The sequence below is a fragment of the Rhinopithecus roxellana genome, chromosome 4 (genome assembly GCF_007565055.1).
Source record: "Rhinopithecus roxellana isolate Shanxi Qingling chromosome 4, ASM756505v1, whole genome shotgun sequence".
In the NCBI taxonomy this organism is placed as follows: Eukaryota; Metazoa; Chordata; class Mammalia; order Primates; family Cercopithecidae; genus Rhinopithecus; species Rhinopithecus roxellana.
This window is the reverse complement of record NC_044552.1, coordinates 17,508,491-17,527,227: the sequence shown is the minus strand read 5'-3', so window position 1 is coordinate 17,527,227 and position 18,737 is coordinate 17,508,491. Positions and strand designations below refer to the sequence as shown.

Sequence of the window (18,737 nt, the reverse complement as noted above, 5' to 3'; positions counted from 1 at the left end):
ACACTTGAGCATGTGCTAAATGATGGAGGTATACAGTTATTGGTTGAAACATTAATTTTAATTGCAAAAGACCAAAGACAGTCTTGTCCATTGGAAGGGAACTTGTTAAATTACGATACATCCAAAACGTGAAAGGCAGTGAGCTGTGGGGAGAAAACGAGGAAGCCTTTGCCTTACGTTTGAACACAGAAGAACTCCAGGATCCATCTCGCTAAATGGAAAAAGCCAAGCTTCAAAAGAGTGTGTTTGGCATGCTTTCATTTGTGTAAAAACCAAAAACGTGTGAAGAACAGTTGGGAGGGGGAAAAACACATCTATACTTGCTTGTGTATATAAAAAGTATTTCAGAAAGAGTCATAAGTAACTAGTGATAGTGGTTTCTTCCAGCTGGGAACTAGGCATGTGGGAGTGGTGGGGCAGGAGGTAGACTTTTCACTGTGTACCTTTCAAGTGTTATTTTCTAACCATTATTACCTGATCAAATAACTAAATTATTAAATCGTTAATAAAATAATTACATAAATAAGTAAATATATTAATAATTTATAAGTATATTAAGTAATAAATAGACATAAATTTTCTTAAGACAGTTTATAACATTTGCCCCTCCTTCACTGGACTAACAACAGCAAATCCTTTTGCTTGAGGGTATTTGGAAAGGAAGCTAGCAGTTAGCCTGGCTGAGGGAATGGAAGTTCTCGTGGGAGTCCACCTGCCCCTGAAGCTGCTGAGTAGGAGTTAGAGCCTGATCCACGGCATTGCTGTGCTGTGGACTGGACAGGGTGGACCCTGCAGTGCCCCTGCCGTGGCCGCCGAGTGGAGTGCGGGGCAGGAGGCAGGTGGGAGGGAGCAGGGCGAAGGCATGGCCCTGGGGGTAAAAAGAAAGAGGGGAGGCAGAGGAGATGGGTAGTGGGTCCTGAATTTCTACACTTGCTTTATTCCCATGAACCTATTCTTCCCACAGGAAGTCTAAGCCCTTATTTCCCAGTGACAACAATAGCTGTGTTAAATGATGTATAGCCAAAGAGGTTTCAATGTTTCTAGTTTTCCTTAAATTTCTTGATTATTGGTGGGGTTATTTAGTATGTGATTGCACTTGAATGTTTCTTTGTGACAACTGGATGCCTTCCTGCATTCTCACTTCCGGGGGTGTATGATGGCATTTCTCGCAGGCTGATATTAGCTGGAATTTCACAACTGACTGCAGAGAGCCCCTGCCTTTGCCTGCCTTTGCAGTTGGAAGGTATGGCTTTTTGAAGAGACATATACTATCCAGAGGACAAGGCTGACAAGTCAAAGCACCTCCTCTCGGTAGCCCTCCCAGTCCTGAGGCTATGGCCGCCTGGTCCCTCGCCCTGGCCTGCTGGTCAGCCATGATGGAGAGGGGCTCTTCCTTGCCAGAGGACAAGGAGGAAAGCGGGAGTGTCTGGTGACGAGTGTCAGCCAAGTGGGCTGCGAGCTTCCACGCAGACTCAGGCTATTCCTAGTGCATGTTTGAGTTTTGGCGGGGGGTGGAGGGGGGTGCACGAATATGCTCAAAGATGTTTTCTTGATTCAAAAGTATAATCATAGTGTTTTATTCTTTTCCCCCTTAGCGTGGAGATACAAAACTCCCCACAGGGTGGCCTTTGTTGAAAAATTGACCAAACTCGTCTTGAGCCAGCTGCCTAACTTCTGGAAGCTCTGGATCTCCTACGTTAACGGAAGCCTCTTCAGTGAGGTGTGTATACGGACCCGACTAGAGGTGGAGCTGAGTCACTGTGCATTTCTGGTCTTAAAAATGTTAGATTTCAGTGAGTTTTTAAAATGTAGGGGCCCAACATCTCTAGCCATCATCAAAGATTAAAGTGTTATAAAGCCCTGTCACCTAGTAGCTATGTGACCTCGAACGAGTCACTTTTCCTCATGTGCAAAAAGAGAATAGTCTGGGCATCTGTCTCAAAAGGTGGTTGTAGGGATTAAATGAGATAGGCAATTAAAGAAAAAAGAAAGCTGGAACTCTTTTCAGGGACTCTGAGTTGAGATAATGCCAGTCAGGCCCAATTCTGGGTGGTGTGCGGTAAACTGTGAACAAATGATGAATTTTGTAACATTAGAAAATAGTAGACTGGGCCGGGCGCGGTGGCTCAAGCCTGTAATCCCAGCACTTTGGGAGGCCGAGACGGGCGGATCACGAGGTCAGGAGATCGAGACCATCCTGGCTAACACAGTGAAACCCCGTTTCTACTAAAAATACAAAAACTAGCCGGGCGAGGTGGCGGGCGCCTGTGGTCCCAGCTACTCGGGAGGCTGAGGCAGGAGAATGGCGTAAACCCGGGAGGTGGAGCTTGCAGTGAGCTGAGATCCGGCCACTGCACTCCAGTCCGGGCGACAGAGCGAGACTCCGCCTCAAAAAAAAAAAAAAGAAAATAGTAGACTGATGAACTGCTGGAGTAGAATTGAATAATGTCAAGATGAATCAACTCATCTAAAGAATTAGTCTTTTAGGGTCGGGCATGGTGACTCACGCCTGTAATCCCAACACTTTGGGAGGCCGAGGCAGGCAGATCACAAGATCAGGAGATTGAAACCATCCTGGCTAACATGGTGAAACCCCGTCTCTACTAAAAAATACAAAAAACTAGCCGGGCGAGGTGGTGGGCGCCTGTAGTCCCAGCTACTCGGGAGGCTGAGGCAGGAGAATGGCGGGAACCCGGGAGGCGGAGCTTGCAGTGAGCTGAGATTGCGCCACTGCACTCCAGCCTGGGCGACAGAGTGAGAATGCATCATCTCAAAAAAAAAAAAAAGATTAGTCTTTTAGGACATGGATTTTAAACCATAGTGTTTATTTCCAGCAAAGTGCTTTTCCCTCATTCGCCTCAGTTCCTGCAGGTGGCCCACCACACATGGACAGTAGTTGCCTTCCCTGCAGTTTTTTTGAGTCATAAGATTCCTAAGAATTTTTGATCTAGGATATTGTAGTGAAAAGGGAGTATGTTTTGCTTTCTTACAGATGATATCTAATTATATAGCAAATATGTGAATGAAATATTTGGTTGTAGATGAAAAATAAATGATCTACTTCAGAACTCATGCACAACATTAATGTTGACATGAAAAAATGACTCTTGGTTGGTTGTGCTGAATTGGATATGCCTATGATATTTCTACCTATGTTTATAAACTTAAAAGCTTATAGCAGTAATTATTAATTACATGTAATTTGCTCTGCAGATGTGGGCATGTTTTGAAACCATGTGCCCTCTTCTGAAGAGCTGGAGGAAAGTGCAGGGCTGTATGAAGGAGCAGAGGAGCTGGGGACACTTGCTCCCCTTGCGGGTCTACAAGTGAAACCCAGATGCTGGCTTAAATTCTGGGAAGAGTTCTGGGGCTTTTGATAGCTATTTAATCTCACACAAGAAAGCATGATAGTTCATAAACACAATTTACTTGAATTTTCTTATTTTTCTTGTGATAAAATTATCTTGTTGTATTAAGAGCCCATCCGTTAAAAATTTAGATGAAGTTTCCAACAGTTTAAAAAATAGCCAGTTCTTCAAGCCAGTGAAGGCCGTGTGAAGTGACAAATGCGAATCAAAACAGTGAGATCCATCCGTTGCTCTCACCACAAAGTAGTTTTGGTCTGTGTGTGCAGGAAAGAGTTAAGGTTTCTAGTTAACGAAATGGTTAATAGTAGGTTAAGATCTCACCTTTAGATATATTTTAAATGTAGTGTATTTTTAGATAAAAATCTTTAAAAACAGCCAAATAATTGTTAAATATTAAGAGTAAGCATTTAAAAAAGTTACATAACTCAATAATATGTAAATTAAAATGCCTACATATTCCAAAATTAGATTTTCTTTTAAAAATAGGGCAAACTTTATATAATCCATTGTGTAGGAGATATTCAACTCTTTATTAAATTAAAACAGTAAGTAACAACTGAAAGCGGTCTGCCACACAACTAGCCCCCTCCCCCTCTACTTTTCATATATTTGGAGACAAGTCCTTGGATTTTACAAAATTACTCTCCAGTAGATTTCATCATGAACACCTGTTTGTTGGGCAAAATTGTTGTGGCAAAATTTAGCCTTAATTTTTATATATTTTTTAACAACAGATTTTCACTCTTTTCTTTGATTTAAAAGTGTGTAATAGAACAAATGACTATGAAATAATCTTCCCATTGCACAATCTTACTATGTACAAAGTTTGGTGTCAGGTACTGTGGAGGATGCAAGCAGGAGAAATGCCCTTTGACAGACACTCGCAGTTTTATACTGGCCTGTGCCTCCCTCCGCAGCACCGTGGAGCCAGTCAGTGTGAGTCAGGGGGCCCCAGGGCAACAGAACCAATAGGGTGCGTATGCCGTACCTGCACTCACACACACACATACACGAAGAGGTCTGTTGTAAGAATAGGGTGCGTAATGCCGTACCTGCACTCACACACACATACACGAAGAGGTCTGTTGTAAGAATAGGGTGCGTAATGCCGTACCTGCACTCACACACACATATGTGAAGAGGTCTATTGTAAGAATGGGGTGCGTATGCCGTACCTGCACTCAAACACACACATATGCGAAGAGGTCTATTGTGAGGGGTTGGCACATGTCATTATGGAGACTGACAAGCCCCAAGCGTCTGCAGGATGCATTGCCCAGCTGGATGGCCAACGCTGTCAGTTCCAGTTTGAATGCCAGCCGGCTCAAGACCTAAGGAGAGCGCATGTTTCAGTTCAACTGTGAAGGCACATAAAGCCCACAGTGTCTCAGCTTGAAGGCAGTCAGGAGGAGTGCCTCTGACTCATGGGAGGATCAGCTCTTCTGTGCTGTTCAGGCCTTCAACTGATTGAGTGAGGCCCACCCACATCCAGGAGAGGTTCTGCTGTGCACAGTGCATTGATGTGCGTGTTAATCTATCCAGAAACAACTCACAGACACACCCAGAGTAAAGTGTCACCAGATGTCTAGCACCCTGTGGCCCAGCCAAGATGACACAAAATTAACCATCACAAGGTCCTTGATAAATATTTAGCTCCTGACATTCCAGCAGGTGCTGGGCTCTGCAGCAGTGTCTGAATTCAGCAAGCAAAGCTGTCCTCCTAACCCCCAACCTCCACACAAAGCTCTCCAGTCTCTGCTCATCCCATTTACCGACATCTTCACCTCCAGGAGAAGAACTGGGCGTGTTAAGTTTTTCAGGAGCATGTCATAGGGTCACTCCTGGCACAGCCGCCTCCCAGGGCCACTCTCATGTGGGGACCGAGCGTATTTGGGGCATTTGCACTTTCTTAAGTGTATTCAAGTAGGTCTTGGAGAACCTTAACCCTAGGCAATCGTTTATTCACCAGGGAAAAGGTACTGAGACACACATGCATGCACACATTATATACACATGCACACACATGCATGCACACAACAGACAACACGTCATGTACACATGTATACATGTATGTAAACGTGTAATATAACACGTGTGTAAATGCATGCATGTACACTCAATACGTAGACATACACATACATTTACACACCTACATATCTACAATATGAATAAAACAGTCACCAAAGCATGACCTTTCCTCTTCTAGTGACAGAACCCAAATAATTTTTTAAAATTTTTATTTTAAAAATTCTGGTAACAGCTATAAAAGAAATAAATAGGATTGTAAGACAGAATATCAGCAATGGAATGGAGGTCTGGGAAGGCCTCTCCCTGGAGGTGATATTGAAACTGACATGTGGCACAAGAGAAGGACACAACCACACAGAGGATGGCAGGGAAGCAGGTCTCAGGCAGCGAGAAGGATGCCTGCAGCACTAGCAGGGCAGCTCAGCGTATCAGGAAAGGAAGGAAGCCCCGATGGACGGAAGCGTCCTGAGCAGCGGGAGGGCTGGCAGGGACGGGCATAGCTGGCAGCGGCTTCATCCCAGACCATGGGGCAGGGAACAGGCCAGCTTTCCAGTTTTAAAAAAACCCACCTTGGTGGTGTGTTCACAATGAATTGGTGGGGACAAATGTGGGGGAAACCACTGAGGTCATCCAGGCAGGAAACAGTGGTGGTTTTGATGAAGGTTTTGTCAGTGGAGTTGGAGACGAGTTGGTAGGTTTGGTTGCATTTTGGAAGTGGTGCTCAGATGAGGGAGAGGAGAGCAAGGATTCTGATACTGCTCCCAGTGGGCTCCTGAGTGAGCAGGAGTGCCATTTGCCAAGCCAGAAAGACCTAAGGAAGAGCGTGCTTGGAGGAAGCTTCAGATTTCCATTGATAATGTGGTAGACTGAGATTCCTGGGAGTTACTCAGTATTCACATCTGGTCACAGAGGAGATATTTGGGCTGGAGATTGGCGTCTGGAAGGCATTCGGTAGAAATGATATTTGAAGTCATGGGAACAAACTAGACAGTACAGACAGAAAAGATAAAAAGCGCCCACGCCTAAGACCTAAGAAGCTGCAACACGCAGAAGAGAGCCGGTTGTGCCCTCAGCGAGCAGGGCGTTCATTCGCTCTGTGCCCACACCCCGTGCTACCCACCGTGTTCCGACTCTGGTTGTCACCTGGCAAACAGGAGGTTCATCTGCTCTATGCCCTCAGCGAGCAGGGCGTTCATTTGCTCTCTGCCCACACCCCATACTACCCACCGTGTTCTGACTCCGGTTGTCACACTGGGCATACGGAAACCAGCTGAACAGACGTTCAGAGCCACTGGTGTTAGCCCGGCGGGTGCGCATTGGGTGGGAGTCCCTCTGGGCCTGCCTCCTTCCTCACTGCAGCACCCAGGGCAGTAGGTTCTCCCTCAGGCAGCCTGTCTCAGCCACCCGGGCTCACCTGCTGCTCTCTCAGCCTGGCTGTGCTCACCTGGGCCACCGCAACCTCCTGCTGGCTGGTCATGCTCGCACACTGGCCCCTCATTCCCTCTTCTTAATGTAGGCCTCACAGCACTCCCCTGCTTAAAACACCTCAGTTCCTTCTGATTTGTCTTAAAAATAAAGGAAGAATCAATGTATAAGTTAAGCCCTGGGGTACAAAGAATTTTGAGTGTTATTGACCAATGAACTCAGGAGTTCGCTTTTTGAATGATTATTGAGATGAATTGCAGGTTTAGTTTTTATACATACCTTTCATTCTTTCAAGACAAAAATGTATTTCTACAAAGAAAAAAATGATAAAAGCTGCATAGTTTAATATAAAATTTAAAAATGGAAACTAGAGTTTGAAGGATGTTTGCCTGTTTCTGTGCTGCCCAGTTTTTTGTCAGGTGTGTCTGATAGTTCTGTTGAAAACGCCCAACAGTCCTAACCCATATTTTACTTACATTGAGATGTTCATTATATAAACTAACCCTACATGCAGTTTTTATAGCTTATACAGAAATAAATATATATACAATGCACATAACATTGCTTGCATTGTAAAATTAACTTAAAGTCAATATCATGGTAATTTATAATGCAAGTGTTCTTGACTTCAAAGGTCTCTTGACTTGTCGTGCATTAACCAATAATGGATGAGCGTTTTAACCTTAAAGATTAACTTTTGCGTTATGTCAGTGAAGTGTCAGAATTTTATCTTACATTGTATAATTGTGTTAATGCTTCTTTATTTAGAAAGCTTCCTAGGCTTGTCCTTCTAGGGTATTTTATATAATAATATTTAGGTAGAAAATTTGTGAATAAAAAGTTCGCTGAAATCCAGTTGAACAGGTTTCTCTTTTAGTCCATATAAAGTAGTTTTCCATACATTAAGGAGAAAGAGACATTGGAAAAAAACATGAGTTATATCAGTAAGCCAACAAAAATTAATTCTAGAATGATAGAAGGTATTTTATCCTAAATTACACTGAAAATCTCTGAAGGAAGAGCCATAGTTTACAGTATTTAAAAATAGAATGACAGATTTCAGAGTTTAGGCTTCCTTTGGTTTCTTTACTAGCTAATGAGAAATGATGCTGACAGTGTTCTCGTGGCTATGATGCTTGGTGGTTTAACCATACGACGTTGTAGATGAAAATGGTAGATGAAATTCACCTATAAAATTGGTAGTTTCAACATAACTCTTAGATTAATTTGTGGGAATTGTACTTAAAGGTTTTAGAAAGATAAATAACTTTTCATTGGGATAAGAAAGGTTTTCTAATTAATCATTCTTTAATCAGAAACATAGATTATGTCTTAAGCATTTCTTTTAATCAAGTTATAATCATATTTAATGTTCTCTTTATGTACAAGTGCTAAAGCATTTCTTATTCTTATGAATTATTTCTAACACGTTTTATTTTGTTTTTTGATTTTTAAGACTGCTGAGAAGTCAGGTCAGGTTGAAAGATCAAAGAACGTGAGGCAAAGACAGAATGATTTGAAGGTGAGTGAGGCAATAACTGTGCCGGCTTCCTCAAAGGTTGGGCTGTCCTTTCTCACTTTGTATTCAAGACATCTGTTACTGCCCAGGCAGCATCTTTTAGTTAATGTAACCCAATTAATTACGTTAGAATGCAGTTATGCTTGTTCCTGGTTTTCTAGAAAATGATTCAGGAAGCCATGCACTCCCTGGTGAAGCTGGCCCGTGGAGCCCTGCTGCCCCTCAGCATCCGGGATGGGGAAGCCAAGCAGTACGGAGGCTGGGAGGTGAAGGGCGAGCTCTCCGGGCAGTGGCTCGCTCACGCCGTCCAGACCGTAAGGTGAATGCATACACATTCTCAGAGAAGGGGGAGCCTTTTTTTTTTTAACTTTTTGGGAAGAAAATACTCAGTATGGAATGTTTTTAATACGTTCAGTAAAGACGAAATTCTTCTTTTCCTTCTCTTTGTCCTTTTGCCTCCACTGTTTCCTGTTCATCATCTGACAGCTAAGTTCCTCACTCTTCCTGGTTTTTATGTTGGACGAGAATGTTCTTCTGTTTATGCATCTTCTCCGTTGTTTAACTCAGGATTATTCTTATAGCACAATCCCTGCTGTGGTCTGTTTCTGTTTTCAGCCTCATGCTGTAGCCTGCAAGCTCCATGAGGAATTATTATACAGTGAACGTGATGCTAGGAATTGCTTTGCGATCCCACTCTGCTCACTTTTGTTTGGATGTGTGTGTTTGCAGACTTACTCATGAATCGTTGACTGCCCTTGAAATTCCTAATGACCTGTTACAGACCATCCAGGATCTCATTTTGGATCTCCGAGTACGTTGCGTAATGGTCACGTTGCAGCACACGGCGGAAGGTGTGTTCAGATAAATTGGTGATGTTTACTGTACAACAATGATCTGAATGTGCCACCTCCTTTCAGTTTCCAAATCTTTGAAAACTAGGGAAAATTATTCTTCTGGAAATTTGAATATATTAATTCATCTTATTTCCAGCTGCTGAATGGAGTGTTTCTTCTTTTTGTGACGTGTTTTCAAATCAATTTAGTTGAGAATTAAGAGCATGCAGAAACTAAGATGGATACACTTGAAAACGTTTAAAGATATAAGAACATCCTGATGATAAATGTTAAGTAGAAAACATAGGGTCTAAGTTTTGAAAATATATGGATGTATGTTTTAAAATTTTAATTTGTAGAAATCAGTGTCCAGTCAAAGGAAACCCTGTTAGTGTTGGTTCTCTGGATTCTAGAAATCATAGATGAGTCTTGTGTTCTTTATACTTTTTAAATTTTTCAGGCTTTTCTACATAAAATCATTAAAAAAAAAGGTTTTCTTTACAGAGCAACCTTTGGTTATTAAATATTTTCAAAATAGATTGTCTTAAGCATTTCTTTTGCTAGAGAATATTGCTAAAATGGCACAGGCCATTACTGTCTACTATCAGGCTTTTTCGGTAGGAAGCTTACACCGCTGCAGAATTGGTGGGTGACACTGTGTAAACGGGAAGGGAATGGAACCCTGGTGAGAGGCTGGATATTCCCCTCTCAGTTTATTACCTCCTCCTCACCTAGGAACCTGAGCCTGCCCAACGCTGAAGGTTTGAGCAGGTGGCATTCCTTTAGCCAACTGAGAATCATACTGCCCCTGTCAGGAATGCATAGGATTCAAAAAACATCCGAATTATTCATCAGAAAGTTTAGGAAAAAAAATACTGTATGACTTATTTTGTACATGTCTAGTGTTGTGAAGAATCCTGAATAAATAGTAAATCATTGTCTCAAGTTGTCATTAAATCTAACCTAGAATTCCCCAAATTGGGCTATGCAGTAAAAACTTTTATTTACATTAATATCTTATTAGAATAATCCAATGAACAATAAGTACTTAAATCTTCAAGTCTACCAAAATTATATTCTTTGCCTACTTTCATCAAGTTTTTACAAACCTATTATATAAAACAATTAAAAACCATAACCTGTATAAATTTTTAATCTGTATAAAATGTACTGAAATTAATATAATAAAATGTATTTGTGTGCTTCTTTTCATATAGAAATAAAGAGATTAGCTGAAAAAGAAGACTGGATTGTTGATAATGAAGGACTGACTTCTCTAGTAAGTTTAAATTCTTTTCAGTTATTAGTCGTTAGTGCGTATTTAAAATAAATGGTTTATCATATTAATGGGGAGCATATGCTCCATATGTTGCAGCTCTAAATAGAAATAAATACAAGCTTCTTAAAGTTTTTCTTCTCAGAGACATTTTTGCTTAACACTAACCAGTAAATATTAAAAAATTAATGAAAATAGTGGGTTTCTTTTAGAGTTGACCTTTTTCATCCTGTATAACTTACTATTTTTGTTTGAATTACTTTTTTAAAAACAGAGTATGCTTAATTCTGAATTACTCAGCAACTTGAGCTTTTCAGAAAAGCAGGATAAAAGAGATGATGCTGCTGGCACTGAAGCCAAAACAAACCAAACAAACAAAAACAACCACCACAGACCACTACAGATACATTCTCAGGCCAGGCAGCCAACTGTCACCTGTTCCTAGAATCTTCATCTTTTCAGCTGGGACTTTTAGGTTTGAAAATCATCTTCATGATTTCACGGGTCTTCACACTTGTCTCACAGGTGCTCCTCGCGGTCCTGTGAGTAGCTGTGCCCGTGACGATGGCCAAGCAGCGGCCGAAACATCCCAGTGGCTTTCACCAGGGGGGGACTTCTGTCTCTCACAGCAGCCTGGCAGCGTGGTCATGCAGTCAGTGTCCTGGGCTGCCTCCGTCCTTCTTCCCCGTGACCCTTCACTTGCCTGCTACTCAGGCTGGCCTCATGGTCACTCGTGGCCTGGCTGTTGTCAGGAAGAAAGTCCAGTCCCCTCCCAGCAGCCATAGCTGACATCGCCTCTCCATCTAATTGGTCGGAACACATTCCATGCCTGTCCCTGTCAGCAATAGAGGCTGGGAGAGCACGTGGCTGCTCCTGTTTTCTGTCTTACCTTATTAAGAAAAAAGGATGGGTCAGGCGCAGTGGCTCACACCTGTAATTCCAGCACTTTGGGAGGCTGACGCGGGCAGATCATGAGGTCAAGAGATCGATACCATCCTGGCCAACATGCTGAAACCCCGTCTCTACTAAAAATACAAAATTTTGCTGGGCGTGGTGGCGCATGCCCACAGTCTTAGCTACTCGGGAGGCTGAGGCAGGAGAATCACTTGAACCCGGGAGGCGGAGCTTGCAGTGAGCTGAGCTCCGGCCACTGCACTCCAGCCTGGGCGACAGAGCGAGACTCCGTCTCAGAAAAAAAAAAAAAGAAGGAGAAGAAGAAAAGAAGAAGAAGAAATAGCAATTCTAGGAGGCAACTAGCAGTTTCTGCCTCAGATAAGGAAACTAGAATGAAATGGTCTTGACTTGCCCAGATTTACAAACCAGTGATGAGTCAGGTTGTCAAGTAACAAGGATCCTGCATAGTATTTTTAAATTCCCTTGAATTTCTGTATAGTCGTCCCTTGGTATCCTCAGCACAGGCTGGTTCCAGACCCCTTCATGATACCAAGATCTGAGGATTCTCAAGCCCCTAAAGGTTGGCTTTCGATATCCTTGGACTCCCTATCCAGTCAGTTCCACCACTGGTGAAGTTCACAGATGCAGAGCCTGGGGCATGAAGGGGCCAACTGTACTTCTCATGAACCGTCTTCTGGGGGCTGGGGAATTTTTGACTTATTCTATTCCTCCAAAGTTCAAGGTCCTGTCTTAAGTTAATATAAATATATCATTGTACCTTACTTTCTATATAACCAGGTGATTTAGAAAAGCAATGCTTACTAACAATGTTTTGCAAATTAAATCATGCTTAAAATGAGTTAGGGAAGTTTATCTTTCTGATAAGTCAATTATCATTCTATTTTAAATGCTTTATATTTTATAAAAATATTTTAATTAGGCCGGGCTCTGTGACTCATGCCTGTAATCCCAGCACTTTGGGAAGCTCAGGCGGGTGGATCTCCTGAGGTCAGGAGTTCGAGACCAGCCTGACCAACATGGTGAAACCCCATCTCCACTAAAACAAAAATTAGGCAGGCATGGTGGTACATGCCTGTAATCCCAGCTACTCGGGAGGCTGAGACAGGAGAATCACTTGAACCCTGGAGGCAGAGGTTTGCAGTGAGCCGAGACTGTACCCTTGTACTCCAGCCTGGGCGACAAGAGCAAAACTTCCATCTCAAACTATAAAAGAAAGAAAATTTTAATCGATCGGGTTTCTACTTGTCACAATTATTTGTATTTAAAGAGCAACTAGTCTGTAGTTAATTCTCCCTCACACTAAATCTCTAGAGAAAGGTATGGACCTGCACCACCTGCACAAAAAGACAGAATGTAAGCCATGTCCACTTTTTATATTGACTTTGTGGGAAATAATAATATTTGGATAGGTTGCATTAAATAGATTATATGAAAATTGACTTTATGAGTTTATTTTTAAAAAGCTTTTAAAAATGTGATTACTGGAAAATCTAAAATTTCTTACATGGCTTATGTTTGTGGCTCACATTCTACACCTATTGGGCAGCACTGGTATGAAGGGGAAATTTATTGCACTTGATTTGGAATCGAACCTAGTTCAATCCTAAAGAAGCCATGTGGTCTGTCTGACCCTAGAGTCTTAGTTTGTAAACAAGGAGCAGAACCTGTCTTCACAGTGATGTCGGTGGGATACAGTGATGTCCTGTGGACTAAAGCACCTGGTAAACTGCAAAGCTCTGAACAAACATAAATGATTTTTATTTGTTAAATTAATACTTGTGATCACTGGGGCTACTATGATAATAATACATTCAGTTCACTATTTTCAGAGCTCTTTTATACAAACCTATCCTAATTATCACCGCAAGCTTGAAGACAGGCCAGAAGGGTTCACTGGGCCACCGTCCACTGAATCACTTGCCCAGGAGGAAACAGGTGCAGGCAGGTTAGACACACCTGCCTCAAGTCAGTTATGCGCGCATGGAAAAAGACTGTGTGTTCAGTTTGAGAAAGCAGAGTCTGCTGTCAAGATCCTATGCCTCATTCTTAAAATCTGCCATATATTCAGTAACTCTGAGCCATAAAACAGGGATTGGCTTCAGGTCCTTCTCCAGGGCAGTGCCTCAGGTACACGTGGTCAGCTAGTGTGTGCTTCCCTGGAAGCCTCGGGACCTCGTTTGCCTGGTTGTAGTACATCAGCTTCTGTGAAGATGCTCTGAAATAGTTACTTTAGAAGCTTCTTTGTAGTTGATTTTTTAACTTTATCCTAGTGCAACTGCAACCATAAAATAACTAATTCCACATTTGATCTCTCACACAAGCCACATAACTATCTGCAGGGACGAAAGAACGGACCCCCAGTGCACCTTGCGAATGAGTGAGCCCTAGGAAATAGCACTTCCAGAGTCAGCCAAGATGTGGTCTAGCCAGAGGTCCTTGAAGAAATGTCCTACCACGACAGACCTGACAACACTGAGTCTGTTTTAGCTATTCTGCATGGACGTCTTAAGAGGAAAGGTGAATCAATGCTTAGAGCACAAGTCTAGATTCCAGCTTGGAGTATTAGTATTTTAACCCGGCTTGTATATAAAATTCTTAGACTTTGAACATGACTTAAGAAGTTGTATAACCCTAACCTCTTATCACATACCAATATAAGAAAATGTATATTTTCTTAAGATTTCCGTAGTGCCAGTCCCATTTGTTTGAGACGAGAAAACTTTTTTGTTTCCTTGTGCCTGGGGTAGGAAAATGCTGCTTATCCCATTAAGTACACCAGGGTCAAGCACTGCCTCACTATGACTGTCCCCCAGCTGAGGCACTCTCTGAATAGAGCTTCAGAGCTCTGAAACAGCTCACTCGAAAGCATCCTGTTTTCTTCTCATGTTGAAAATGGTTTCTGCCTTTTTTCAATTTGGATAATTCTGAGATTCTGAGAATTTTCTTCTTTCAGAAGAACTGAATGATTTGTGATAACTTTTGACAGTTATCTAAATTGGATGACTCACTGACAATACACAGAGATTGGACTATTTCTTTCCTTTGAGAAAAAAGAAATAGTGAACGTGTAGACTATCACCTACTCCTAGTTCAACCGAAAGCACTCATTGAACTTTCTAGTATTCTGTTTCTACTTATTATATTAGTATGGGTATAAAAATAAAATTAATAAGAAAGTTGAGTCCAAATTGTAATAGATGATATCTAAACAACCACACATGAACATCAACATACTTACTTTTTTTTTAATTTTTAATTTTTTTGAGCCAGAGTCTGGCTCTGTTGCCCAGGCTGGAGTGCAGTGGCATGATCTTGGCTCACTGCAACATCCACCTCCCTGGTTCAAGCGATTCTCCTGCCTCAGCCTCCCGAGTACCTAGGACTACAGGCGCGTACCACCACACCCAGCTAATTTTTTGTATTTTTAGTGGAGACGGGGTTTCATCATGTTGGCCAGGCTGGTCTTGAACTTCTGACCTCAAGCAATCCCCCCATCTCAGCCTCCCAAAGTGCTGGGATTACAGGCGTGAGCCACCGCACCTGGCCAAACATGAACATGTAATGGCCCGTGGTTGAATCTCAGATTCGATTGTCAATATTATAGCAACATTTATCATTGTAACATCTTAAGTTACCTTCTGAGGTGGGTAGGTTAGATGAGTAAGGTCAGTAACCTGACAAACATTTTACCTCTTTAAATGCTTTCTGTGCGGTTGGTATTTCATCCTCTACTTCTTATTTTATTACTGTACTTTCACTTTTAAGTATTCTTTATAATGCCCTCTGGTGGTTTCCAAGTGCAGTCATAACATGACGTTAAAGCTGAGGCACACTGTTCTAGCTTTCATGAAGTCTGGATTCCTTTCCATGAGAAAATAAACTTGTCTTTTAAAAGATGTATGTAGATGCCATTTCCTTTCTTCTCTTCAGTTTTCTTCCCAGACTTTTAAAAACTAATGCATGTGTGGAAGAGAGGCTCTCGCTCCCAATGCTTTGCACACAGCTGCTTGGTTGAGCCTCGCGCCTTCCGTGTCTCGCTCGGGATGAAACCCGGCCCCACCCATCTCTCGAGACCTGCACTCAGGTTCGGTGGTTGTGACACACAACCTTCCTGCAGTCCTGCTTTCCCAGTGGTTTCTTGCCCACTCTGCGGGCCGTGTACGCTGTCCTCTGAGAACTTGCTCCTCTCCTTCCCTGTTCCTCCAAAGGGCTGATCCCCCTTGCCCTTCCCGTCTCAGCGTCAATGTTCTCACAGTCTTGGGGGCCTTCTATGACCATCCTATTTAAAGCAGACCCCCCATCATGATTGTTTTCTGAGTTCTCCTTCTTTTCTGTTTTTTTTTTTTTTTTTTTTTTTTTTTTTTGAGACGGTCTCACTCTGTCACCCAGGCTGGAGCGCAGTGGCGCGATCTCAGCTCACTGCAACCTCCGCCTCCTGGATTCAAGTGATTCTCCCACCTCAGCCTCCCGAGTAGCTGGGACTACAGGCGCCGCCACCTCGCCCAGCTAATGTTTGTATTTTTAGAAGAGACGGGGTTTCACCATGTTGGCCAGGATGGTCTCGATCTCTTGACCTCGTGATCCGCCTGCCTCGCCTCCCAAAATGCTGGGATTACAGGCATGAGCCACCGCGCCTGGCCAAGTTCTGCTTCTTTTATTCATGACACTTATTATTTTAAATTATATTATTTCTATACTTTTTTAAACCATTTTGTCGACTTTGACTTTCATGGTTGTGTCTCCTGCCTGAAATGTTCACATAATGAGAATTCTGTCTTACTTACTCCTGTATCTTCCTTACCTAGAGTAGTTCCTGGCACAAAGTGAAAACCTAAACAGCCTTAGGAACTAAGATTCTTTCTAACTTATCTGGAAATGCCATTGGTTGGGCATATTTTCAAGTTTCATTTTCTAACTTAATGTAGATAGAAAATGACTGTTTACAGTCTATCTGATATAAAGATCCTGTGTATCCTCTAGGTCATTATTATTAACATTAAATTTTGTTGAACAGTTCCAGAGATGGGGAAGATCTGGGAGACTGAGCTCGTCCCAGATCATAGCTCAGAATCCGCGTTCAGTATATAAGCCCCTATATCTGCTCCTCACCGTGTACTGCCCTCTTAGAAGGGGAGAATTTTGAAGAAAATTTGTAGTCAAATCTGAGTTTTATTTTAATTGAATTAGATATACTTTGGAGTCTCAAGATTGATTCATTCTAAAATACGAAGTATAAAACATATGCCATACCTAAAACTCAATGACTAGGAGTTTACTTTTCAGATTGTGTTTTCTGTTCCATTCCATTAATCTGGAAAATGTGGACCTTGGGGCCGCATTCACTTGTGTTAAATATGTCTTCATAGCCAGTGCTTGTTTTTGAATTTTATGGTATGCTGTTTTCCCTTCAGCCATGTCAGTTTGAACAGTGCATCGTGTGTTCTCTGCAGTCGCTGAAGGGGGTCCTGGAGTGTAAGCCGGGAGAGGCCAGTGTAAGTATTCGAGCTCCGCTCGGACTCCACAGTTTCCCAGGAGCCCTTGGGAATCAGAGTGGTAAAGTTTTGACTCATTGTATTGCAAGATCTTTTCTCCCTCTTTGCTTGCTTGTTCCTTTTAGTTTAACTGCGTAGGTGTGCTGATGTCTGATTCCAAGACAGGCTGATGCAGGTTAAAGTGTGAGTGCAGGTGTGGTAGGTAGAGCGGTTACAGTGACCGCACTCTGTGGACAGTGATTGATGGGCCTGGCTCTTGACCATCAGCCCAGGACTACATTGTCTTCTCCAGCCCAAGTCACTACAGTGAGGAGACCCCCCCAGTAGGTCCACTCTTCACGCGTGTCCTTCTTTTAGAGGAAGGGCACCACTCCTGTAGCAGTGTTCCACGTTTTAACTGTTTATATCTAACTTCATACACAGCAAGCCTTGTTTTCTTAGCAAAGTCCAAAAAGTTTAATCAGAATTCTTCCTTGCAGGTCTTTCAACAACCTAAAACACAGGAGGAGGTTTGCCAACTAAGCATTAATATAATGCAGGTAATAATTGAAAGCAGTAATGCCCAAAGCCTCAAATAATACTAAGTATCAGTCAACCCTTCTCCTATTCATCATCTGCAGACGACGTTCACTAAACATGCATTCTTTTTTCATCTTGTCTGTGGACATAATAGTTTAGGGTAAGTGGGTAACAAAGTTTAACGGAAGATTAATTCCAACTTGTTTTAGCAATACCCAAATGTTTCATTTACGTTACGCTCCCCTTTCCTGTGTTCTCTTGGTACCTCACACATATTCTGTTAGAGCACAACGTAAATTCAGTGGTAATTAGTTGCTGACGTCCTGTCTGGGGTGTAAAGGATTGTTCTTGGAGCCAGTGCTTCGCAGGCACAGAAAGTTGAGAATGTGGGTGAGTGAATCAGGGAACGTCTTTTTCCGAAAATACCTTCACACGCTTAATAGTTGATCAAAACATAGCACTTCTAATCTTCCATTACTCACGTGATGGATGTGGATGGGATATATATTTCATCGTTAATGGGGCATATACAGTATATACACATATTCATGCATGCACACAACAGCACACCACTAATGAGATCTGTAATTCTACGTTATGTAAAGTTGTCTTTAATATCCAAATAGATTAATATCTAGGAGTTCATTCCTCTGAGAGTTCTGAAACTTATTTTTTCACTTAGGTTTTTATATACTGTCTGGAACAGTTGAGCACCAAGCCTGATGCAGATATAGATACTACACAGTAAGTAAAAATTAAACTAATCTCATTAATGCATTTAGGAGAATTAAAAACACAGGCTCAAATTTTATACTTGGTCTTATATCCTAAGACTTCTAGTAAGAAAGAAAGATTATTCATATTTAATAGTTTTTTAAAAATATTTGACCTATATTCTTTCTGTAGTTTATCTTTTCAACCCATCTTTGCCTTATTAGAGACGTATCAAGCAAATTGAAGACATGATTAGCTTATTATCCAATGAACAGGTTTTATAAATAATGAAGTATTAAATATAAACATATACCTCCTAGTTGATTATTTTTATGAGTCTGGTGTTAGGGGAAGGCACCGTTACTCTTGTTAGAGACTAAGCGTGTTGATAGAATTATGTCTGGGTCAAGCTTAGTTATTGAAGCTCCAGCGGACTCATGTTAACTCTTGATGTTTACAAATCTGTGTAGTAATTTTTCATAATGCTGTTGTATAGGACAGCATTGTAAAGTGCTGTTTTTTGTTTGTTTGTTTTTTTAAGAAATCTGTTCTTTCTGAATTAAACTTGGCATGTGTTACTTCTGTGGACTTTATGCTCTGACACAGATGATACTGAAATAAATGCCTCTTACATCTTCAGTTGACAAT

General features: G+C 41.9%; 1 protein-coding gene across 2 annotated transcripts in view; it reads left to right on the top strand.

Moving 5' to 3' along the window:
* Positions 1-18,737, top strand: part of EXOC2 (exocyst complex component 2) — a 199,342-nt gene that overhangs the window by 120,036 nt on the left and 60,569 nt on the right. For both annotated transcript variants that reach the window (XM_030928550.1, XM_030928549.1), the window contains 8 exons: positions 1,596-1,720; positions 8,278-8,343; positions 8,502-8,659; positions 9,070-9,191; positions 10,391-10,452; positions 16,776-16,856; positions 17,336-17,395; positions 18,058-18,119. In XM_030928550.1, the coding sequence (XP_030784410.1) occupies positions 1,596-1,720; positions 8,278-8,343; positions 8,502-8,659; positions 9,070-9,191; positions 10,391-10,452; positions 16,776-16,856; positions 17,336-17,395; positions 18,058-18,119 (736 nt within the window). The remainder of the gene's footprint in view (positions 1-1,595; positions 1,721-8,277; positions 8,344-8,501; positions 8,660-9,069; positions 9,192-10,390; positions 10,453-16,775; positions 16,857-17,335; positions 17,396-18,057; positions 18,120-18,737) is intronic.